The sequence below is a fragment of the Orbicella faveolata genome, unplaced genomic scaffold (genome assembly GCF_042242905.1).
Source record: "Orbicella faveolata isolate gen_17 unplaced genomic scaffold, um_ofav_v1 contig_25, whole genome shotgun sequence".
NCBI classification, from domain to species: Eukaryota; Metazoa; Cnidaria; class Anthozoa; order Scleractinia; family Merulinidae; genus Orbicella; species Orbicella faveolata.
The window spans coordinates 13,211,478-13,236,980 of record NW_028301553.1 but is presented as its reverse complement, the minus strand read 5'-3'; the positions used below and the strand labels follow the sequence as shown (position 1 = coordinate 13,236,980).

General features: G+C 38.2%; 2 protein-coding genes across 8 annotated transcripts; both read left to right on the top strand.

Moving 5' to 3' along the window:
- Positions 1-428: 428 nt before the first annotated feature.
- LOC110057958 (uncharacterized) lies at positions 429-3,914 on the top strand. Of its 2 annotated transcripts, none has more exons than XM_020764566.2 (8): positions 429-583; positions 802-862; positions 1,145-1,316; positions 1,466-1,591; positions 1,865-2,146; positions 2,265-2,342; positions 2,456-2,527; positions 2,648-3,914. In XM_020764566.2, exons 2-8 carry the CDS (start codon positions 818-820, stop codon positions 3,079-3,081), a joined length of 1,209 nt encoding a protein of 402 aa, XP_020620225.1. In that variant the 5' UTR covers positions 429-583; positions 802-817; the 3' UTR covers positions 3,082-3,914. The 2 variants fall into 2 exon arrangements, with proteins under 2 accessions (XP_020620225.1, XP_020620224.1); XM_020764565.2 differs by having other exon boundaries at positions 1,463-1,591.
- Positions 3,915-4,727: 813 nt separating this feature from the next.
- On the top strand, positions 4,728-25,412 carry LOC110057929 (uncharacterized). 6 transcript variants are annotated; one of them, XR_016208696.1, is made up of 13 exons: positions 4,728-4,952; positions 6,458-6,642; positions 10,602-10,689; positions 11,222-11,269; positions 12,121-12,258; positions 15,279-15,353; positions 15,805-15,843; positions 19,500-19,589; positions 20,519-20,602; positions 21,304-21,393; positions 22,128-22,199; positions 22,544-23,549; positions 23,611-25,412. XR_016208696.1 is itself a non-coding variant. In XM_089294495.1 (12 exons), the coding sequence occupies exons 2-12, from the start codon at positions 6,475-6,477 to the stop codon at positions 22,975-22,977; spliced, it is 1,293 nt and encodes a 430-aa protein (XP_089150621.1). In that variant the 5' UTR covers positions 4,728-4,952; positions 6,458-6,474; the 3' UTR covers positions 22,978-25,412. The 6 variants fall into 6 exon arrangements, 5 of the variants coding, with proteins under 5 accessions (XP_089150621.1, XP_089150620.1, XP_089150623.1 ...); XM_089294495.1 differs by having other exon boundaries at positions 15,312-15,353; positions 22,544-25,412; XM_089294494.1 differs by having other exon boundaries at positions 22,544-25,412.
- The last annotated feature ends 91 nt before the right edge of the window (positions 25,413-25,503 follow it).

Genomic DNA, 25,503 nt, shown 5'->3' with positions numbered 1-25,503 from the left:
CCTTTTCCAACAGATAACTCTCAAATTGTATTAATTTTAGAGTGGTTTATGTGGCATGACTGATATAATTTTCGTGCGCAAAAGTTTCACGCTTTTGTTTTGCCCGTTCTATTTTCTGAGAAAAGGGCACAAAGGGCTTCATCCATCGTTCTTAGAACTGTCAATCATTGTTGGAAAGCGAAAGCATGCGTAGTGGGTCATTATACCGAGAATTGTCTGACCGAGAGGACTTTGCATTTACGTGCTCCAAGCTGAAATTATCTCCTAGAGACTGCTCCTGATTGGTCAATGAGACAATGCTATTTCCCCCGCGCCCATTCTTACGTCAATGATCTCTGACCTGCATTACGTATTTGAAGAACTAACCAATCAACAACCAGGATCGACATTATTTTTAGCAAAGGGAAAGTCCCTGTCAAAACGATTGAAAAATGCTCAAAACGCCCTCGCAGAGCACAAACTCATCCAGTTTACATCGTGTTGTTGAATAAGAAGGAAAGCCCTTGTAGTACCCCAGAGACGAGCAAATTTTGACCTGAGAACGTTTTCACACGGTTAAATTTTCATCACTTCGAATTGCAAGGTAAATGGAGTTTCTTGCAGAGAAATCTTATGCGAATTCGTTGTGCTTTAGCCGTTGTTTTGCAGCCATCAGTTCGAAATAATCTTCCAACTTCCTCTTTCGAAAACGTGCTTCGGCAAGCACCCACCTCTGTCGTTTTCAAAGGTTTTGATCGATTTTAAAGGTTTAGATCGTCGAAAAACGTTTATTAATGATGACGTTGGCTTCTTTCCTTCTAGATACTTTTGATAAAAGATGGCAAACATGGTTGGAAGCACGCCGCTACTCGATCAGTTGGAGGTAAGTGTTAATCTTGTGTTTGTCGCTTCAGCGCGATAAGATTTTTTTCACCCAGGGTGTCTAAATGCACTCGTTTTCGTACTAGAGTACAGTTTCTACAGTGTACATCGAAATTTAACGAATTCTGATTGCTTTGAATCGAAAACAAGACCTCAGACTTAAGGCCTACGTGTCGATTGCGATCGCGTGCCCCAACATTTCACATCACACCCACGTTCGCGGAAACGTTTCAGGCAGGGAACCTTATCTTCATGGCGTCGTTTTGTTTTTGGTTTCTTTCAGGTATTCCAGTATCTTAGAACGTTCCAACTGAATCACTTGACGCAGATGAACCAGTGGAACATTCTGCACGCCAATCAGCCAAGCGTACCAGAAGCCACGCCAGCTCCAGGATTTGAACGACTCGTACCTACTCAACGAGCAGACCAGCTTGTTCCCTCATCGACTGCTCAAGGTAAAGGACGTAAACCCGTCATAAATTTGTAGAAACGTACAAGCTTTCAATTGCGGCACACCCGAAGTTGTTGACGATCGTTATCGAAAGCGGAAAAAATGCCATGTCTTCTTAGAAGTCTTATCTCGTTTCGTTTTGTCTTTCAGCAGTGGACGGCGTTCCTCACATGTCTTACATGGAACACTTGACGAACGAAGAGGACGAATTTGATAACATTTTCAATGGTGCGCCAAACCTTCCAGACTACGCTGTTTTCAATTTCGATTTGGAAAACGGTGAGCGCCGGATTTCTTGTCTATTTTTCCCGTTTTGATAAGCATTCTTTAGACACCCCACCGTTGTAAAGTGAAACCACTCATTATGCAGATTCGGTTTCGAAACCCATCTTGTGACTTACATAATTGACATCTGTCAACCACTGGCTATTGTTCACTTAAATGGGTTTTGTGTGGGAGGTAAGAGTTAATATTCACCCCTCTGGGCAAAAAAAAAAAAAAAAAAAAGATGTGAAATATTGTGCAATTAATTTGCATGTCTTATTCCTGCAGATATTGATCAGCCGCCTGACCTGTCAGTTTTTGACAAGTTCCAGGACCAGGATGAAGTAGCCAATGAAGTACCAAGGGAACAGTATCCACTCACAGTGATACCCACAGTGCTCCCAGTGCAGATGAAGATAGAGGCAAGATCTCCGAGTTGCTGTAACTCAGAGTGTAGTTATCCATCTGCCAGCCCACCCCACAGCCCGTCCATCAGTGAAGCTGGTTCAAATGCATACAGCACTGACGAGGGTATTGTGGAAGACATGAGCGACCTTAGCGACCTTGAAGGTGAGTCGGAAATTGCAAGGAACATAATTTTGATGAGAATCTTTACTAATGTGGCTTCCTGACTTCTTTTTAGGTGTTTCACACATGCTCAATTGTTTATTTTCCTTTTACTTTACAGAAATCTTGAGCAATTTAGGTTCCCCACATTCAGTACACGAAGACGCTGAGAAACAGCCCCAAGCTGATGTTAAAGAAGGTAAGAACTATCTTGCTGCTTGAATGTAGCTCAGCTGTCTGGCAAATTTGTGGAAGAACTGCTGTTGCTGGTGTTTAATCTCGGGTTTTAATTATCTTTGTTATTTCCCTCAGAACCAGCTGTGCCTGTCACTCCACCAAAGGGAAGAAGAAAGCGTGGACCCAAACCACCAGTCAAATATCGAGGTGAATAAATAATACAATGTACAGTGTTATGCTGTTTTGTTTTCAATTGGATGTGAAGCCCATGTTTGGTGTCTAGATTTCTGGTTTATATATTTATTATTCTTTTAACCTGTATCTCAGGTGATGGTCCCATCCAGCTCTGGCAGTTTCTTCTTGAGCTTCTTATCAACGTTGAATGCACGAATTTGATCAAGTGGACCCAGGAAGAGGATTATGAGTTCAAAATCCTTCAGCCTGCGACAGTGGCAAAGATGTGGGGTAAGAAAAAGAACAAACCTACCATGAACTATGAGAAGCTGAGCCGTGGCCTTCGCTACTATTATGGCAAGAATGTCATTGAAAAGGTCCATGGCAAAAGATATGTCTACCAGTTCATGTGCAATATCCCCAAGATCCTTGGCTATGATCCCATGGTTAACAAGTGTGAAGATTTCGTGGAGGACTCGGTCTGTGGAGAACCAGTGATGTCGCCTGAAGTTGAAGGTCTACTTGTTTCCTCTTCAGTTGAAGAGGGCAAACTTGCAGGATCTCTCGACTTTAGTCTTCTGTTCTAGTTTTCCCTTTTTTTTTTGTTGATAACCCAAACGTGTTTTACTTCGGTAATAGTTTTTGTAGCTTGTATCAAGCACTAAATAGGCAGTTAGCCTCTTTTTTATGAATCGTATCGATTCGTCCCCCAACCAAAATTCTGAACAGCAAATTGTATAACTGAGCTTAAAGTTGTATCTAGTGAAACAGATATTTATAGGGTCATATAGTTTGCTTGTCACAATTTTCATATTATGCATACTGTGTATGCTCAGATTCTCCATGTTAAGAAAGAAGAAATAAATACCAAAAAAAAAAGGTTTAGTAGGTTCCCGTAAGATGTCCTAGTTCATAATGGTCCAAGAAAGCTTTAAGTTGTTCATAAAACCACAGTTGTGAGGTTGTTTTAAGAATTTTTGCAGTTATTAACGTAGGTGTTTCCAATGTTAAAAACAAAGTGGCCAAAAAAGGCCAAAAAAGTTTGCAGTTAATTATAGTTAACAAGTTTCTCAGGTTGGAAGTGATAGGTGTTGCTTCTGCTAATGAGGAATCTTTCATAAAAGGAATCAATGAATTTGTAAAAGGAAGTATTTTCCAGTTTATTCCATGAGTGTTGATATTTTAAAAGTAAGTTGTGTACATTTGCTCTAAAAGATACAAAACAATTATTAAAAACAGTAGTTGTAAGTTCTCATATGTATACATGTTATGTTATGCATGCAAAAGAGATTTTTAATTCAAGTTGTATTTTTACCTGTTTTCCCCTCTCTTATTGCTACTGGGTAGCTTGTATATGTCAGTAAAAATACAGTTGTAAAATTAAGGTCAAGTAAAATAAAAACATATATAAAGTAAATAATTTGTGTTGACTATTCAATCTGATTAGAAGCTTCTTAAATCTTGCCTGGGGTTGCCATGCTCTTAGAGTTTTTAGAGAGTTTGAAAAAAAAAAAAGGATATTAAATAGCCCTTGCCGGGTGGGGGTATCCCCCATAAGGGACTGGACAGGTCGCTTCGCCCACGAGTTAAAGTACAGAAAAAAGCAAGGGGAAGGGCTTTTCCAAATCTCTCTTACAAGTATGAGGGGTTGCAGAGGCCTATTTGGGGGTTTGAAATTACAGATTTCAGAATTTTTTAAAGAATAAAGTTTTTTGTTGAGTGAAACGATTTCTGCGGGACTTACTTTCAGGGCCGGTTAAAGCGTATTGGAATGGATATGTGGGAAAGCTTTTCTGTCACAAATGGAAGGAGTTATGGTTCTCAGGGCGGGGAGAGCATCCCATAAGCACCCCCCTCTCCCCGCCACAGGAAGCCAATTAACACGAAGAGGTGAGAAAAAGACACCTGGTTCATTTGAAAACAGAGATACAGAAACAATGTAAAATCGAAAAAGGTATATATGGAAAATAAATAAATGGCTTTACTCACATGATCACACACAAAAATTCGCTCCGGTATTCGAGCCTCCTAGTTCCCCTCCCCGACTCGAAATTAATATTGCACAGGCTCGAGTTTTTATCAGGCATCCACTAGGCATCAGTTTTCCGCTATTAAAAAAGGATATTTTTAGGCATAAAAATTTTTATGACTGCGGGGTACTGGGGGAGAGTCAGTCTGACTTGAAACCAGCCTCGTTCCCAGATTTCTCTTTGGGAACGAGGCTGATCTGAAAGAGGAAGTTGGTGTGACGTCACAGGTGTAGCACCTTGCTCTTCAAACTTTTTACGTGGGAAGGAAATCTTCACAAAAGTGACCGACTAGTTTGTTGTTGTATATGAAATCACGCGTTAGTCATATGAGCAGTTCATTCTGTCCAGTCTGGTTCGAAGAGAAGGGTCGATTTCGAGGAGAATTTGAGGCAGCAGAAGTGTTTCCAGCGGAAGACTCGATGAGTCAGGTAAGATCGCGAGGCAAAGCGTCTCATTTTGTCGAGCGGAAATCGCCTTCTTCGCCGATTTCTGTTCTGTTTTTGACACTGAAACGCCAATCCAGCGAACAGAGGTACAACGAGGCATTGTCTTGCTTCGTCTGTGATGGTTTGTTGTGCTTTTGCAGTGGTTTTGAAGCCATATTATTGTAGAGAACATGACACATTGAGCCATAGTCCAAGGAAATAATCACATCTTTGTAAAAAAGTCAATGGGAATGTCGCTCTCTCCCCTCCCTCCCAGTTTATTCTTGAATCAAAGCCTTGTCACTCTCTACCCTCCCCTCCCTCCCAGTCTAGTCTTTAATCACGAGAGTTATAATAAGGCCCTGTTGGCTCTAAGACAAAACTTATCATTTGGCGACAAATGTGTCAATTACGATGACCTGAGGAAGGATGAATGTCAAGAAACAAATGAAGGACTTTCTTGCCTGTTAAAAAAAATCACTGCCTCCAAAGCTAGTCGATGACATCTTTGAAGTTTGGTGGCACTTGTAAAAAAACTTGTGGGTGGTTTGTACAAACACTCTTTAAAATAGCCTCCCACCCCCAGAGGGGGGAGGGGTACTTTGGGAATTTCTGGGTGGGGATGTGTCGCTGGGACCCTGAAACCCTTAGCCTATACCAGAACTAGTTCAGCTGAATTTTGCTACCCTATACTAGAGTAAACTCCCCAAATCCCCCCATCTATCGACACTGTTGAGGCTGATTTGCGTAAATTCAAACTTGCCGATTTAATTTTTTTATATTTTGAGTGGTAATTCCTGGTTTCCTTAGCCTAGATAAAATCTTCAACCAACTAGTCAGTTGCGTGAAAAATGATACCCTATTCTAGGCCCAAATGCTCTGATTTGTATACCCTATCCTAGAGTAAACTGCTTGAAAAACATACCCTTCACAGCGGCACATACCTACATAGCCCATATATGGCAGTGCCCCCCCTGGGCTCCCGCCCCTTCCCCACTCAATATTTGATGTAAAAATCTAAGATGTGATTATGTTGTTAACAAGTGCTATCCAGTCTTCTTCAAAATATTTGCAAATGTACATATAGCTTATATAAGCGGCATGTAAAGAAAGTCATTTCTGATAGTCCTGGGCTACATGTAGTTGATTCTGTATTGTCTCTAAATCCTCCTCTAATACTTCAGGTAAGAAGACACATAGTCAATCTGGAAATGACCTCCAGCCACTGTTGGCTCAGTGAAAGTGTGCGATGTGTGATGGCTTAACCAATCAGATTGCAGCATTTGCATTATTATAATATTTTATTACATGTACTGTATGCTTAGCCCAGAGGAATTGACTACTACATAATGTACATTATACATGTAATATATATGTACATGTACAACGTACTTAAACTTAATGGGCATCCACTGATCTTGAGACTTGTTTTGTTTAATAGTTCAGACATGAATTCAAAGTTATTATATTCTTCAAACTGATGCATCTTGTCTTTTGATTTTGTCAAGGTTTATTCTTCTGATTTATGGCAGCATCTGGTGATGATATGGCATCTGAGGGTGGTACCCAGGGGAATGTCACTCTGCAATTGCAGTGTAGTGCTTCAAGCTCTGCTGAAGATGTTAGAAAGCTATTGGAAGAGAAACTAGACCAGCAGCTTACTGGTTATGTGGTTGTGTTCAATGGCACTGAGGTAACAAAATCAGATGTTAAACCAATATTTTACAGTTTGTTACAGTGTAAGGTGTTAAGAGTGCCCTGGAAACCAACAAAAGCATACAATCATGTACAGTACTTAATCAAGTACATGTAAATTTATTCACTGTGGTATGAATTTACAAAATGTCCTACTGTACAATGGGGGAATGATCAAGACTTCTTATAGGTTGCGGAAGAAAGACAAATTTCGCGGGACTTTTTGACTCAAATTTTGTGGAAAAAAACTGCCAATTTCGTGAGAATTTTGTGGGAATTTTCTGAGCAAATCTTGCCTGAAAAATATTTTTAACGAAAAAAAGATGGCAATTTTACTATTTTGGGGGGAAAGTGATGGGCCTTTGCAATAACAACTGCAGGAACGGAAACACTGACTCATACTTGTGAATGTTGCCTTTCTAGAATGGGTGTTTTTGCAGGAAAATTTCAGCAACTCGTTTTGACTGTCTTATGTGTTTGCTATTAGTTTGGCCACAAGGTTCTTTTTTAAGGCTACCGTATACCTTCAGATTGCAATTTTCTTTAAATTTGGATTTTTGGGTCAAAGTAATGGTCGAAGAGTAATCTCTAATTTCTGAAAAAAAAATTGAAAAAAAAACCACTAAATATTGGCAGAGAAATGGAGGTTTTAGGTTTTGACTGGAAATAAAAGTTCCTGCTTGATTGACAGCCCTTTAACGTGTATGCAATCAACTGAGATGACTTTCGCAGAAATATTACCCGGTTGATCAGCTTTGCTATCCAAGCATTTTTCGTATTAGATGTAATTCTTTTATTATAAGTTATAAGTAAACATGGTCCACGGAAAACTTTGTGGACCAGTTTGAAAAAGCAAAAACAGTGAAGAATGAATGAAAATACATCTCGCGGTGAAGAAGCCAAAGTTGGCCTCACGGCTGAAGCTATAGCTATCGTATCAAGCGGACAAAAAGATCGAATCAAGAGAAGAAAAAGGTTCTGTAAAAATTTGGGAACTTAACAGCGATAAGAACAATGTTTACAGTGACTCTTCTGTTGAGTACAATACTGATGTCTTGAATCATTGTACTCATTGAGACCCATTGGAATATTATCCCTGCACATTTGCTCCACCGTGTTTTCTATTGTTTGTTTTCTTCACCCTGCCACTCTAGCATTCATATCCTTTTTCGTCTTCCCCATTTTGCCCGACCAGCTTCAAGAAAAACCGAGCTACAGAAATATGATCTCTCCGGCTTGAGCGCATTGCAAAACACGGGGGTATTTGGGAGATTCATGTGTAAATTTCACTGCGAGGGTAATGGTAGTGAACTTTCCAAGGGCTGATTGGCTCGGTGATCTGAGAACCCAGTTGAAGGCATTTGTGGGCAGAGTTTGTTTGCAGAGCAAGAACATTTTCTTTGTGTTATTTTCTCGAATAAATTTTTTCCCTTGAAGCAGACACTTAAAAGAGTTACAACTCAAAGGGAATTTCTTCGGTTACCCTCAAATTTGGACAGTAGCTAGATTAACATATCAAAAACAAAAACATGTCTGCTAATTGTTTATTTCAAAATATTTTTTTCTCCGAGATTGATTTTTGTACGATCACTTCACATTTTATAAATCCTATTTCGAAAATGTTCTGTAACTTTTTACTGCAATTGAATATGGCAAAACCAAGACACGCTTTTTTTAACGCTTTTTGTTCTGAAACCGAGGAAAAAAAATAAATTGGCAAAAAAACAAAATTTGCTTTGACTTGTAGCTTCCAAAAGGTGATTAGGGCACTTGCATTTAGTGTTCATGAAAAAATCGGCAATTCATTTTATTTCAAAATTCGTGGTATAGTTTGATACATGTTGCCAGTTCTGTAAGCTTCAATTTGATATAGGGGTTTAGGTATCTACAGCTTAACCCAGACGCGCTTCATCGCTTGGATGCGAGATACCCCTGAAGGTATATGGTAACCCTTAAAGAGATGTTCATTTGCTGTTTCAACAACAGTGCACTTGAGAAATGCACCAATGGCAAAGCTTTTTGCATGATGGCCACTGCTCAGTTTTGGGATGTTGTTTGGGATGGTGAAGTTTTGGGATAAATTTGCAAGTTTACGGCAAGTAAACCGCCCCAGCAGCTACATGTATTAACCCTTGAAATAATGGCCAGATTTACTCAAAAAGTGCTGTTTTTTTGCCATTAACTTGGGTTTTTGGCTGCCATGACCCTGAATTGGCCTCAACTTTGTTGAAAAAGTGATTTAATATTATCAAGGGGGAAGATTTCCCCGAGATTTGGTACCAAAATGTACAATTGATGAATTAATTTTACTTTGGAGCATGCACATAAGCCAAAAAATTAGACTTTTTTTGCTGGCCTGATCCAATTTTTTTTCTTGGCCTTTGCCTTTCCTTTTTCTTGCCCATTTTACACTTGCTAACTTTTGCTCTTCATATCCTTTCTGCCAGCCGTAAAAAGTTTGTTGTTGAACCTTGATTGATTTTAAGTGTAATGGGCCATTTTACAACCAATTTTGCAGCAAAAATGCTCACAGTTTGTTTTTCAATTAGCTACGTGTATGTCGCAATGCAGCTGATATCCAAAACGGACAGCTGTGCAGATAGATCTATCCTACTGTAGCTCTATTAGCTGCTAATCAAGAATATCTGTTGACGCCTAAATTAATGACGTCACAAGTGGTACAAAGTGCATGACCCCGCAGCGTATGAAAATGTATGATTGGCCCTTAAAGGCTTAAAGATAACTTTCATATATGTTGTGCCGACATATATTTGGTAAGATTTCTAGTGAATTTTACAGTATTTTGTGTGTGTTTGAGAATTTTGCGGATTTACTTGAGATTTGCAGCCATGTGACCACGCAGAATTTCAGAAGTCCAGTGTTTAATGTGTACGTGCACCTGCACTGTGCATCCTGTAGCATCATACTTGTAAAAAAGGAAATTAATACAGTAGAACCCTGGTAACTCAAACTCGGATAACTCGAACTCCCCCGCTAACTTGAACTGAGTCTCAATTCCCTCGGATTTGACCCAACTTTTCAGTCATTTTACTCACTCAGTTAACTCAAACTCGAATAACTCGAAATTCCCGCAAACTTGAACTGAATTTCATTTCCCTTGATCAAAATTTACCCTGACAACTCAAATTTCTGGTTCTCATAACTCTCCACGGGTGCCCATTGGGATATCCCATTAGCTTTTCTTATCATGTGATCAAATTCTAACACTAGAACAAAGACTGGAACAATTTGATTTTAATCAGTGCAACGATCAGATCACTGCAAGCGAAGTCAGATCCGCAATTGATGCTGGTGAACAAGGATGCAGAGGAAATCAGAAGCCATGTACAGCAAATAGAGGCATTAGCAGAAAGAATCTTCAGGAGCTCCCTACGACAGCAGACGCTGCATTCATTTTTTGTGCCTAAGCAATAAGAACTTTACGGATATGATAGGACAACCCCAACGCAAAAGGGAACATATATTGAGTGTATTAAATAAACTAAGTTACATTCACAGTATTGCATTGTCATAAGAATGTATAATTGTCACAGTTATCACAAATGTATTAGTTTCTTGTGAAATAACTTTAATTTACACTGCATTGTATATATACCAAAGTGCTGAAAATCAATAAACTATTAATTATTTGGAAAACTGAATATTTTAATCGATCCCAATAACTCGAAACCTCGCTAACTCGAACAGTTTTCGTTTTCCCTTCAGAGTTCGTGTTACTGGGGTTCTACTGTACTCGTACAGGTCGGTGTATGTACATGTAGGTCTAACTTGTTTGACTAATTTCCCTTGATGTGTGCAGCTACATGCACATGTACATTGTACATGTACTATTATACACTGTACAGCATACAATGTGCTTGGATTACACTGCATGGTCATACATATAAATAGTCGAAATAGTTTTTCTGGATTTACTTTTTTAAATATATACTGTAGCTTACTACTGTTCAAAGCATTTTGAAAGACCAAGCTCTTGGTGATGGAGACCCGGACCAGATGCTTACTGTGCTTGCAGTTTTAAATGGTAAGTTGCCAAATTTCTGTTTTAAATTTAAAGACCTTGTGTTGATCACTAGGAACTGTAAGAAATCATCCATTTATCTTATACATTGCACGCATTGCACATGTACATGTTTGTTAGGATCGGAAGGGAACATTACCCGGCAGTTGATTATTAATTTGAATTTTATCTCTCGTTCGGATTTTGCTTTGACAGAGAAGCTGAAAAAGTCACTGACTTAGCTGTTTATATGTACTGTCAGTGGTGTTTTGATTACCTTTGTCAATGTCAAGTTGATAATCAACAAAGTGTTTCATCAGTGTTCTCAGTAAATGTTTTGATTGGTCAATTCTCTTGCAAGTTCCCCTTTTCAAATTGTTAATATGCTAGTACTAATAAAACCTTTTTAAAAAAATCAATAAAATGCATGTACACTAATGAAAACTACATGTATTGGTGTGAACCTACAATTATTTTGTCTAATAATTATAAATGTTATATTTGTTATTATACATGTAGAACCTTCACTCACCTAGTTTGTTTTTTTTTTTCTCAGAGGAGAACCTCAGAATAGAAATCACCAGTATTCAAACTGCTTCTGAAGGTTTGCACTGTACATATAATTATTTTGAAAGATAATGGCTTCACTCACAACAGACAAGTTCTCTTATTATAATCAAAGTTGCCAACTGAAGGTGGTTTTGCTTATTTGCGATTGTGGAACAGTTACAATAAAGAGGGAATTTCTCCTTTAGTGAAAATCTTTTTTGATTACTGGACCTTTCACTAACTGCATGCAAACTCAGAAATTCACGAAACTAATGATTGCGCTTTTGCCTGCCGTTCATCATAATTACGGCGGCAACTGTCAACAAAACCTTTATAAAACAAACAAAAATAATGATTTGAAATCCACCAATCACAGCCATTGCCAATAGTCATGTTTGAAGTGAATCTCTGTTTCCTGAGAGGTCAGCTTAAGTAGAAGTATATTGACAGCAGCAGAATGCAAAACTATTAATTGAGCAGAGCTCACATGTTATTATAAGGGTTGATGGGAGAGGTAATGTACACCGTATGCAAAAAAAGTTATCAAAGGATGCCTGATAAACTGATAGTCAATTTGCTTTCAAAGTCACTTTGTGTTTACTCAATGAAAAAGAGGAGAATAATGATGCATTGCATGGGATCAAAACTCACTGAAAATCTTTTGACAGGCTGGTCGCTACAGCAGTTGGCTCTTCTTGTGTTCTTACAAGTGAAGAACTTTGATTTCAAGCAATGCGTAAAATGCATGTGCAGGTACAAATGTACATGACTTTGTACACCAAGCAAGGCGATCTACGTGTAGCTGCGAGGCAATCTACATGTAGCTGCTATGAATTGTACAGGTAACATTTATAAATTGTGAAGGGATTGTGAAGTGTTGTTGACCATTTTGTTGTTTCTCTGCAGTTGACATGCTTCCTCTTCCAGTTGTGGAACCCGAAGTGAAAATGAACAGTATTGAAATTCAAGTTGTGTTTGCAGCAGTGGTTGCTGAAGAACCTCCAATGAAACAAAGAAGATCTCCTGGCTCTGCCCCAGGAAAAGGTACATTTTGAGAACACTTTTTCTCAGGGAGCCGGGGGGGGGGGGGGGGGAGGGGAGGCAAGCAGCGAGGCCTGGAACTGAGTTTCTATGATCACCCCGGTTAAGAAATTTGGCAGAGTGAGACTAAGTACTGGTTTGTGGAAAGCAAACATGGCGGACTTCCTTGAGCGGGAGGCATTTGTAAAGTTTTGTAAACGTCGTGCATATTTCACGTTCAAACATCTAAGAAAAAGTTCCAGTTGCCCTACGTCTAAATCTGGGACATTTTGATCGAGGCATTGGGGATACATGTAAATGTTCCGATGTAAACGTGCGAGCGGGAACTCCACAGTGTGAGCCAGATTGCAGGCATGAATTTAATATTTCATTCGAGCATTTTTTGTAGCCTAAGCGGTGTCCTGATGGTAAGGGTTTCTTTTTTGAACAGCTTAACAGCTTCGTGACCTTTTTTGTTTGCATTTAACCGACAGGGTTAAAGCAGGTTTCATAGTGAGTGCAGTGGGTACGGCGCTTTTCTGTTACGTTACTACAAGAGGTCTGTTTCAGTTTCAGGCAAAGCATCTGGCATTATTTATGAAAGTGAATACTGGATAGGTCCCTCAGCAGAATTGAGAATTCATCACCATCTCTTTGGTTACAACACAATAGTTGTGTCGTTGATTGTTTTTGTTTCTTCATGATCATCCTTAGACTTTAGTTTTGATATTCTTGACGTAACGGCTTAAATAATGGGTCCAATCAAGCCGTTGAGATGGAGAGTGTACAAGAAGTTTGACTTTACCACCTCATTTTGTTTCTCTTTCTTTAGCCCTTTCCCTGGCGCTAATTTTTTTTTGCCATGTCTCAATCAGTTTTCAAAGGGTTCATGCTCCTCTCTTGCACTAAGAATTGCCATTTGAGAAAAGTACTAATTAAAAACTTCATTCATCTGACTTTATATTAGTCTTCCTTATTGTCTTATTTAGCTATCCTTCCATTACAGGAACAAGCCACTGATAATCAACACTTTAGGCCAAATTTGATCTATTAACGTCCTTACTCATCTCTAATATTATTGCCTTAGAGGAATAAAACAAACCTGATCCTTTGGTTACTGCTCATTTGATTAGCCATTAGCCAGTTAGCCCCCAACCACAAGTTGAAGAAGAACGAGGAATATACAGGGTTTTTTTTATTTCTGGTTGGGGGCTAATCGACTTCTTGTTGGGGTTTAAATGGTTAAGGGCTAATAGACTTGGGGGGCTAAATGACTGTTACCGATCCCTGCGCTTGATGTCTTTTCTTGTTATTCTCAAAAGCTTTAAAGCCAAGTCTCAAAATTGGCGTATTTCAAATGTTCTGGAGGTTCTGTTGACTCAGTTTTGCCCAAGTTAAAGTTAGTTGTCTGGATGAATGACCATTTTACCTGGCTACCTCATTACTAGCACTCGACTACAGGTAACATAGCTCATTTGCCTTCCCTGGGTCTATTTCATAAATTATCTCCCTCAGCAGATGAGTATATATGGCAGCTCTAAATATTTTGATATCCAGAAGTATTACAGAGCCTTCTCCCACCACACAAATAAAACTCATGCTTATCACCAGTACAAATTATGCCAAAGCATCTGAGCAGAAACTGCTTTCTTTATTTTTGTGGATCAATAACTTGTAAATGAAATACCTCAACCTATTAAAGGTTCACACTGAGTCTGTGCCTAGCAAATAGTCCATTTTGGACATTTTCATATACAGAAGCATTTGCGAGTTCACATTGGTACTGAACAGTAAGGGATGGAGGTTTCAAAACCTCTATAATTTATCACTGTATTATCAAGACATGCAAACTGGTAGCTATTTTCAATGTTGTTGACTGATCTGCAACTGCCTTCAAGTTTCAGGATTTAAATTACTTGAAAGAAAGTCTTCAGACTCAACATCACAGGAAAATCATAAAGTAAATGCAGTCGTTCATAAGAAAGTAAGTTAAGACGGAAAAACTTTAGACAGAAAACCCTGTGTAATGTAAGCTCAAGTTTAAATGTACAACTCTGAACAGTCGAGAAATATTTTAAAGACTTACACTCGGAGGCTTTGCGATATAAAATGGTGGATATAAAACAGTTTGACATCGCTATTTTCCGTAGACATTAGAGAAGAAGAATTTGTCAGTGTGAAGATGGAAGGTAATGAACCTTGAAATTTCCACAGCAAAGTGAAAACTTCAGTTTTGTTTTTTTCCTGAGACGGGGAAACCTCTCCAGGCAACCAAGAATGCCACCACGCTTGCCAGGAAAATAGCACAAAGCTGGTCCTTCATTCCCTTAGTCCTGATTGTTTCAGAGCTGTTGTTAAAAATTGCTAACAGCCAATACAAATTTATCAAATCGAAGGCAAATCCTGAACAAAAATGGCGACGAAACATGTTTCAGTTTTCTCGCGTTATTTTCACATTATGCGCATGCTCGTTATGGTTCTCAAATGATTGACAGATTTCTTTACTGGGGCGATCATAGAAACTAGAAAAGCGACAAGATCAGAGGTAGCTGCCAGCCCCTCGCCCCCCCTCCCTGCTTTTTCCCTGTGACATTTGAGTCAAGTTTGGGTGAACTCACCTGTGGCTCTTGCTTCCACTGTATTATTTTTCTGGTTCTCTCAAACTTCCACTCGTTTTTCTATTTAACAAATTAGATGTAAGCTTGAGATTTTATCTGCACCCTTGTCAACTATCTTGTTTTAATATAAATCAACTAATATAAGTCAACTACCTCTTTTCAGTATAAATGTACTACTCGTTCAAAATTTTATCTTAATCCTCTTCACAGACACCTTGAAAATGCGAAGAGGCAGCCGTCATTTTGTTCACAACTGCACACTGCTACACTACTCATTATCTGTGACAACAATAGATAGTGAAAACCATAGCCAATCAGAGAATGCATTCGTGTTAGCACACCAGTGGATTTATACTAAAACTTGGTAGAAACACAGAAAATGTTTTCTATTTCTTTAATAGTGAACAAATGTGACTACATTTTCAGGCAATGCTAAGCCTGTTCAATCACCCTCCACAGCATCACAGCAGGTGCCAGTTGTCAGCTGTGCCAATTCTGGAAGTGAGCAGCCACAGTGTTTTATTCTAGTTGTAAAATAATAATCCTGCAGGAAAGTATACATATACTACCCCCTCCTCAAGGAAAGTTCAGTCTTATAGCTTGTTGCTGAGGAAATTCCTGGTTATCAGGAGTTGTACATGTATTTTTAGTTTTGGATTCCAAACATTCAAAATCACCAGAATGTCTCACAACATTGATCTCTGGTAATCATCAGACACCTTTCAAAGCCTTAGAGTCTTGTATAGATGTATCTCACCGAGCTACATGTAATGAACACCGTAGAAAAAAAGTTGTCAGACCTGTATATACAGTGTAATTTAGTTTTGAACTGTTCTATGCCATGATTACAGCACAAAAGTAAACATCAAATGAATGTAGCTCAGACATTGAATTATAATGTGTGTGCACTACAGGTACATGCATTTACAGCAGTACCTTGTTTCTGTTTTAGACAATATGCAAGGACAACAAATTTCAGGTATAAAGAATGGTAAGTATTTTGTTTTGCCATGACATGCTTAATTAAAGGTATGACTTCAGGAAGCCAGGCCCAAAATGCACTGTACAATGTAGGATGGAAATATTCGCTTCTTGAATTAATTGCCACTTTTAGGCTCCAGTTCTCAACTGCAAAGAATAGTCATTTCAGGCTTCAAAAAGATCAGCTTAGATCACAGGAATAGTTTCAGGGATGAAGGGACCGCATTTTGTTTTTTCAATCTGTCTGGTTGTTTGTTGTTTTTTTCTCCCCCCCCCCCCCCCCTTCTGTTTTCTTTACCATATGTTCATTATTACAATCAGATGACAAACTACATGTAGAAGTACTACATAGTTGACTGGTGTAATCAGTCTCTTCTACAGTATTATTGGAAGAGGGGCTCTAATTACTGTAAAAAAAAAAAAGAAAAGAAAGAAAAAAAGAAAAATGAAAAATGACACGAGGGAGTGCTTAGTATTTAAATTAGAAAGGGTGTGCTTATTGGATGAGGGATGTTACATGTAAAACAAATCATTATGGTTAAAGAATCTTCAGCCATGGGGCCAATATAAAACTGTACATGTACAATGTACGGTCAAACCTCTCCACAACGGCCACCTCGGGGACAGAGAAAAGTGTACATTGTTTAGAGGTTATGGGGAAGTAGGTGTTTAATATGACAACTTTTTTTTTTTAGGAGGGCTCAACATCTTTTTCAAAAGATGTTTATTTATGCATATATAAATCAAAATGTCTCAATAAAACAGAAACTTGTCAGAAACAGAGACCAACCGCGCATGGTACAGATCAAGTTTGGTGACCTTTAAGTTTTACATTTAAAAAGTGGGGTTTTGTATACACTGTTTATCAGCCGTTGATTAACTGGCTGTTGTTGAGACGTTATTCTGGCAGTTGGGACCAGTGTTAGTGGCTGTTGCCATTGTGGAGACATGGGTCACGGCCATTTTAGAGAGGCTAAAATAAGAGTGAATATGGCCATTGTAGAGAGTGGCTGTTACTGGAGTTCCATTGTAATTTAATGATTTTGCACCATTAGTTGCTATTAGCATTATAGTGGTGACATGCAGCAGTGATACGCTGCAGTAACAGCAGTGTTAACAAGCTTCTTTTTACTACTGATTTAATCCTTTAGGCTTGGAAAATTCTGTCACTAAAGACGAATCTGCAATGATAGATATCAATCCAACACAGACATCGTTCTCTTTAATTTTTTTTTTTCTTTTTGAGGGTGCAACATCTTTTTCAAAAAATGTTTATTTAAGCATATATACTGTAAATATATAAAACAGAAACTTATCAGAAACAGAGACCAACTGCGCATGGTACAGATCAGGTTTGGCGACCTTTAAGTTTTACATTTAAAAGGTGGGGTTTTGTATACACTGTTCATCAATCGTTGATTAACTGGCTGTTGTTGAGACATTATTCTGGCAGTTGGGACGAGTGTTAGTGGCTGTTGCCATTGTGGAAACATGGGTCACGGCCGTTTTAGAGAGGTTAAAATGAGAGTGAATATGGCCATTGTGGAGAGTGGCTGTTACTGGAGTTCGATTGTAATTTAACGATTTTGCATCATTAGTTGCTATTAGCATTATAGTAGTGACATGCAGCAGTGATACACTGCAGTAACAGCAGTGTACAAGCTTCTTTTTACTACTGATTTAATCCTTTAGGCTTGGAAAATTCTGCCACTAAAGACGAATCTGCAATGATAGATATCAATCCAACACAGACATCGTTCTCTTTAATTTTTTTTTTTCTTTTTGAGGGTGCAACATCTTTTTCAAAAAATGTTTATTTAAGCATATATACTGTAAATATATAAAACAGAAACTTATCAGAAACAGAGACCAACTGCGCATGGTACAGATCAGGTTTGGCGACCTTTAAGTTTTACATTTAAAAGGTGGGGTTTTGTATACACTGTTCATCAATCGTTGATTAACTGGCTGTTGTTGAGACGTTATTCTGGCAGTTGGGACGAGTGTTAGTGGCTGTTGCCATTGTGGAAACATGGGTCACGGCCGTTTTAGAGAGGTTAAAATGAGAGTGAATATGGCCATTGTGGAGAGTGGCTGTTACTGGAGTTCGATTGTAATTTAACGATTTTGCATCATTAGTTGCTATTAGCATTATAGTAGTGACATGCAGCAGTGATACACTGCAGTAACAGCAGTGTACAAGCTTCTTTTTACTACTGATTTAATCCTTTAGGCTTGGAAAATTCTGCCACTAAAGACGAATCTGCAATGATAGATATCAATCCAACACAGACATCGTTCTCTTTAAAAGGTAACCTCGCAGACAGGTTATTTACATGTGAATTTGATGAAAAGATGTTCTTCTGGTGTGATTGCCTGGGTGAGGATGCGCGTTTTGCCCAGAAAAGGACTATTGTTGATAACTGATGGTTGGGCAGCCTGAGTAGACATAGTCCGCCAATTCAAATGAAATTAGTTTGACAGGCAATGGTTTTGTCTCTGGTCACCCTCGAGAATAAAGTGTATGCTGACCCTCATACTGTAATTCTTTTTTAAGTTAAGGTGGCTGAACACAGTTTTCGCACGCGCTTTTGCTGATGCTATTCAGCGCGCGCACAAGTATTGCAAAAAACAAACATGCCGTCAATAGAGCGATCATTTGATTTACTCAACACTCGCACTATTTGTGCTATTTTTGTCTATAATTGAACGCAGTGTATTGATGGCTTTAGTCTATTATTACAAAGATATGTTAGAAAAGGTAATGACGCAAGGAACCCAGCAATTCTCAACTTTTTCCTTGTTACCGAAAGAACCCAGTTAAATGCAGCGCATGTGTAGTAAGTCAAAAAATTGCGATTGAATGAAAAACTGCACTCTTGGAAATACGCCTATTTCTCGAGAACTGCTCATTAGAATTTCACGAAATTTTGCACGAAAATACTTTAGAAAATAAGTAACTAGAGTATTGAAAATAATTGCACTTTAACGAAGGAAATTCTAGCTATTCCAGTGAACTTTCAACAAGGGATAATTAAAGATCTTTCTGTTAAATTATTAGCAAAATGGTGTAAACTTTTGAGAATCGTTTCAAGCTTGTTGCATGCAAATTATAAAGAAAATCTAATGACTAGATTTTCTACAAATAAACAAAACCGATTTTAAAGGCCTGTTTATATTTACTCATGTTGCCATGGCAACGGCACATACGTCATCTTAACCATCAAAAAGCCAAAGTTTGTGTTGTTAACTTGCTTGCTGCCAGTTTTGGTGACCGAGGGATCAAGGGGTTTGGAGAAAAAGGTGAAACACAGGTATCAAAACTGTGTTTAGCCACCTTAAATAACTTCTTGATCCAAAACAGGTGGTTTTGTCCATTTTTAGCACCTTGTTCTTGTCTTCAATGAGGACTAGATAGTAACAATTTACAGAATTTTGTCAGGAATTTTGATGGATATTTCAGATTGTTATCATAATATGTATAATGGCTATGAAAATGTTTCTTTGATCTTTTTCTACAAAAGAAATCATCGAAATTGAATGCATGACTTAGGTACCTTTTATTTGATGATCTAATCAATGAAAACTGCTTTGTGTACATGTATCTGAGTGAGTTATTCATTTTTTTTTAAGTAAGGGGCAAATATGGACATTTACCATTTTCAGGCTTAGCAGGCATTCCCTCTGATACCCCCGCATTAATTGTTCATGCATCACTGCAGAACAGTCCTGGAGAAGTCAAATCACCATCAGCTGGTAAGAAAACCCTACTGTTATAATGTATAATGTATAATGTATAATGTATAATGTATAATGTATAGTGTATAGTGTATAGTGTATAGTGTATAGTGTATAGTGTATAGTGTATAGTGTATAGTGTATAGTGTATAGTGTATAATGTATAATGTATAATTAACAGATAGATTATGAAATCGAATTTTTCTATGAGGTGATAGTGAACCAGGCCAAAGGCCGAATTTTAAAAGTATCACCTCATAGAAATCAAGAGCGAATAATTTGCAATCATGGATAAAAGTCCTTTGGAACACTGTTTTATCACAACGATTACGGTAATGAATCTTCAGCCATGGGACTAATACAAAACATTGTACATGTATATGTATGTACAATGTACAGTCGAACCTCTCCACAACGACCACCTTGGGGACAGAGAAAAGTGGCCATTGTACAGAGGTGGCCGTTATGTGGAGGTCGGTGTGTAATATGACAATTTTTTTTCTTTTTGAGGGTGCAACATCTTTTTCAAAAAATGTTTATTTATGCATATATACTGTAAATATATAAAACAGAAACTTATCAGAAACAGAGACCAACTGCGCATGGTCCAGATCAGGTTTGGTGACCTTTAAGTTGTAAGTGGGATTTTGTATACACTGTTCATCAGTCGTTGATTAACTGGCTGTTGTTGAGACGTCATTCTGGAAGTCAGGACCAATGTTAGTGGCTGTTGCCGTTGTGGAGACATGGGTCACGGCCGTTTTAGAGATGTTAAAATAAGAGTGAATATGGCCATTGTAGAGAGTGGCTTTTAGTGGAGTTCGATTGTAATTTAATGATTTTGCACCATTAGTTGCTATTAGCATTATAGTAGTGACATGCAGCAGTGATACGCTGCAGTAACAGCGGTGTACAAGCTTCTTTTTACTACTGATTTAATCCTTTAGGCTTGGAAAATTCTGCCACTAAAGACGAATCTGCAATGATAGATATCAATCCAGCACAGACATCGTTATCGTTCTCTTTAAAAGGTAACCTCGCAGACAGGTTATTTACATGTGTATTTGATGAAAAGGGGTTTTTTTCTGGTGTAATTGCCTGGGTTAGGGTGCACTTGTTGTCCAGAAAAGGACTGTTGTTGATAACTGATGGTTGGGCAGCCTGAGCACACACAGTCCGCCAATTCAAATGAAATTTGTTTGACAGGTTATGGTTTTGTCTCTGGTCACCCTCGAGAATAAAGTGGATGCTGACCCTCATACTGCAATTCATTTTTAAGTTAAATAACTTCTTGATGTAAAAAAGGTGTTTTTGTCCATTTTTAGCACCTTGTTCTTGTCTTCAATGAGGATTAGATAGTAACAATTCAGAGAATTTTGTCAGGAATTTTGATGGTTATTTCAGATTGTTATCATCATCTGTATAATGGCTATGAAAATGTTTCTTTGATCATTTTCTGCAAAAGAAATCAACGAAGTTGAATGCATGAATTAGGTACCTTTTATTTGATGATCTTATCAATGAAAACTGCTTCATGCACATGTATCTGAGTGGGTTATTATTTTATTTTTTTTTTAAGTAAGGGGCAACTCTTTGTAGTGTACATAAAAATGATGCAATCAATGTGCAGTTGTACACACGAGCATAGACCATGAATTGCATTAGTTGCTCATTGTTTTAATTATTTTTTATAATTACATGCATTACTAATATGGACATTTACCATTTTCAGGCTTAGCAGGCATTCCCTCTGATACCCCCGCATTAATTGTTCATGCATCACTGCAGAACAGCCCTGGAGAAGTCAAATCACCATCAGCTAGTAAGGAAACCCTACTGTTATAATGTATAATGTGTAATGTGTAACGTGTAACGTGTAACGTGTAACGTGTAACGTGTAATGTCTAATGTATAATGTATAATTAACAGATAGATTATGAGTTCGAAATTTTCTATGAGGTGATAGTTAACCAGGCCAAAGGCCGAATTTTAAGAGTATCACCTCAGAGAAATTGAGAGCGAGTAATTAGCAATCATGGATAAAAGTCGTTGGGACACTGTTTTATCGCAAGGAATTATCTATGTTTTACAAATGAAGTTTGAATAAGCACTGCTAGCCCCTAAAGAACGTTTTTCTGTAACCCCCTCCCTGCCCAATAGAATGTTGAAACTCAGAAGAAATTGCAGGTTCTAGTTTTCAACATTGTATGTGAGGTGGGGGAGAGGCCAGGCAGGTAAGGTTGTATTCGCGTCAGGCGTGTGTTCAATGCGCCAGAAGTGCAAAATTTTAGTCCGTGATTGTACTTGTCAAGTAGAACTTGATGCAGTCAGAGCAGCTTAAAGAAAATGGCAATCTTTTATTCACACTCAACTTTCTCTACTTCACAACCCTGCTAAGTCTCTTCTCCCCTTCTTCACTTTGATTTGGACAGTAAATTTCTCCGTTGCCTGGCTAGGATTTTTAAATCTCATCATTTCTAGGAATCACTTTACGAAAGAGATTTGCTTTACACAACAGAATTCGCAAATGCATCGCAATTAACTTGCTTGTTGTAGATGCTGTTAGCGGTGACGATGAAGATAAAACAAAAAGTATTGACGGAAAGGCTTGTCCAGGAAACAGATCAGGTATTCAGTTGACCATTGGTCAAAACTATCGCTTGCAATGTAATGTTTCGAGAGGTGTTGCAATGAGTGTTTGGAATTTTACAATCTACAATATAACCCACCTGTTAATTTTGGTGCAATTTTATTGGCTACTTCACATCACGTGGTGAAAACTCACAGGACAGTTATCATGCAATAACCCCCGCATTCGTCGATATTTGTCCTCCGATTGCTTCCGTCGAAGAGAAACACAGTCAGCACAAGAGTTTCAAATTTTCCTTTCTCTTATTTTACATGGAAGGAGACAAAACTCGCTTTGTTGAGTCTGATGTATATATTTATTATTCTTTTAACCTGTATCTCAGGTGATGGTCCCGTCCAGCTCTGGCAGTTCCTTCTTGAGCTTCTTATCAACGTTGAATGCACGAATTTGATCAAGTGGACCCAGGAAGAGGATTATGAGTTCAAAATCCTTCAGCCTGCGACAGTGGCAAAGATGTGGGGTAAGAAAAAGAACAAGCCTACCATGAACTATGACAAGCTAAGCCGTGGCCTTCGCTACTATTATGGCAAGAATGTCATTGAGAAGGTCCTCGGCAAAAGATATGTCTACCAGTTCATGTGCAATATCCCCAAGATCCTTGGCTACGATCCCATGGTTAACAAGTGCGAAGATTTCGTGGAGGACTCGGTCTGTGGAGGACCAGCGATGTCGCCTGAAGTTGAAGATCTGCTTGTTTCCTCTTCAGTTGAAGACGGTAAACTTGCGGGATCTCTCGACTTTAGTCGTCTGTTCTAGTTTTCCCTTTTTTTTGTTGATAACCCAAACGTGTCTTACTTCGGTAATAGTTTTTGTAGCTTGTATCAAGCGCTAAATAGGCAGTTAGCCTCATATTAGTGCAGAGTGCACTATTGGGATGGTTTCAGGGTTGACGTCGGTAAAGCACTATGGCACTATGGCACTATGGCACTATGGCACTATGGCACTATGGCACTATGGCACTATGGCACTATGGCACTATGGCACTATGGCACTATGGCACTATGGCACTATGGCACTATGGCACTATGGCACTATGGCACTATGGCACTATGGCACTATGGCACTATGGTACTATGGCCATAAGGTGTAAACTTTAATGTTTGTTTAATTAATTAATTTCAATTAATTTATTAGCATCGTTGTTAAGGGGACCGTGGGGTTGGTACCTCTGTTTTCTACGTAAAACATATCATTCTTACGTTACTTCCCGGATAACATCACAAACCTATATATGTTTTCACAAATCTCTTGCTATCCTAGTGGTGTTATTCTCTTAAGAACAAAATCAATTTGCTCGAAACATATGCGCAGATAACTTAGCCTTCAGTGTCCAATTCTGGCCCTCTCTCTGTCACGCAACGCTACCGTTGCGTTGCTTGACACAGAGAGGGCCAGAACTTGACTATTTTGACCGGGGATAGCAGCTGTATTTCAGGTAATGTCAGTTCTCCCTTTTGTAGTGCAAATAACGTTACTGTAACTGCGTATCATCTGGAATCACACCTTAGCTCGATTCAAGAAATTTCGTCTGCTGTTTTATAACTATTGCGTGTTTGCCACGGTTCAAATAAAGAATGCTTCTCCTTAGCGGCTTGTCTATTTCCACTTCTATGAAGGGAGCAAAAAGTTCATATTCAGCCAAACTTTCCCACGTTAGTAACATATAAAACTAATAAATTTGTGACACAAGAAATTTCGGAAATATTGCCGCAGACTCCGTGGCACTTAATGAAACCGCCAATTAATTTCATCAGTCTTTGAGGTGACTCTTTCACCGATGTACGATATAATTTCGCCCAAGTAACGATCTCTACCTTCAGTACTTCTCGTTGAAACGCTCCTCAGTTGTATTAATCGATAGGATTGTATTTTAGTTTGACGTGAATAAGAACCAACTATTCCGTGACTGGATGTGACTATTTGATAATTAGATTAGTTGTTTTCTGTGAACTGAAAGTTTGCGTTTAGAGTAAAACAAAATCGTTCCTCTTCGATTTTTCATGAGATATTTAGCTTTATTACATTTATCTCCAGCAGTAAGTAAAAAAATACACATCTTTCTTATATTTTTGAGGAAACAAGGGTATCATGTTGCATAGCTCGGCGAGGAAAACAAAAGTATCAAGTTACATATGTTGAAGTGAAAAATAAAATTGTCATATCTGCCGCTTCTGTGTATTATTGAATTTAAAATGACTGAAACTCAGCGTAAAACATCACAATGAAATTCAAAGTCGTCTTGACAAACGGTAATTGTAAGTTATTTTTGGACTTTCAAAGAAATTACAAACATGAAACTTACACAATGCTAAGATTACGTCTTAACGTGTTTTCGTCCGCTCATCTTAGTTGACTATAAAGGGAGAGAACGGCATGGGTAAGGACCTATGTGACCACTGTATCGGAGCCGTAAATTGCATTCTGCACTATCGGAGATTGTCTCACTAGTTATGAATCGTATCGATTTGCCCCCCAACCAAAATTCTGAACAGCAAATTGTATAACTGTGCTTAAAGTTGTATCTAGTGAAACAGATATATATAGGGTCATATAATTTGCTTGTCACAATTTTCATATTATGCATACTGTGTATGCTCAGATTCTCCATGTCAAGAAAGAAGAAATAAATAACAAAAAAAAAGGTTTAGTAGGTTCCCGTAAGATGTCCTAGTTCATAATGGTACAAGAAAGCTTTTAGTTGTTTATAAAACCACAGTTGTGAGGTTGTTTTCAGAATTTTACAGTTATTAATGTAGATGTTTCCAATGTTGGAAACAAAGTGGCCAAAAAAAGGCCAAAAAAGTTTGCAGTTAATTATAGTTAACAAGTTTCTCAGGTTGGAAGTGATAGGTGTTGCTTCTGCTAATGAGGAATCTTTCATAAAAGGAATCAATGAATTTGTAAAAGGAAGTATTTTCCAGTTTATTCCATAAGTGTTGATATTTTAAAAGTAAGTTGTGTGCATTTGCTCTAAAAGATACAAAAAAAATAGTAAAAACAGTAGTTGTAAGTTCTCATATGTATACATGTTATGTTATGCATGCAAAAGAGATTTTTAATTCAAGTTGTATTTTTACCTGTTTTCCCCTCTCTTACTGCTACTGGGTAGCTTGTATATGTCAGTAAAAATACAGTTGTAAAATTAAGGTCAAATTAAGGATGTAAAATAAAAACATATATAAAGTAAATAATTTGTGTCGACTTTTCGATCCGATTAGAAGCTTCTTAAATCTTGCATGGGGTTGCCACGCTCTTACAGTTTTCAGAGAGTTTGGAAAAAAA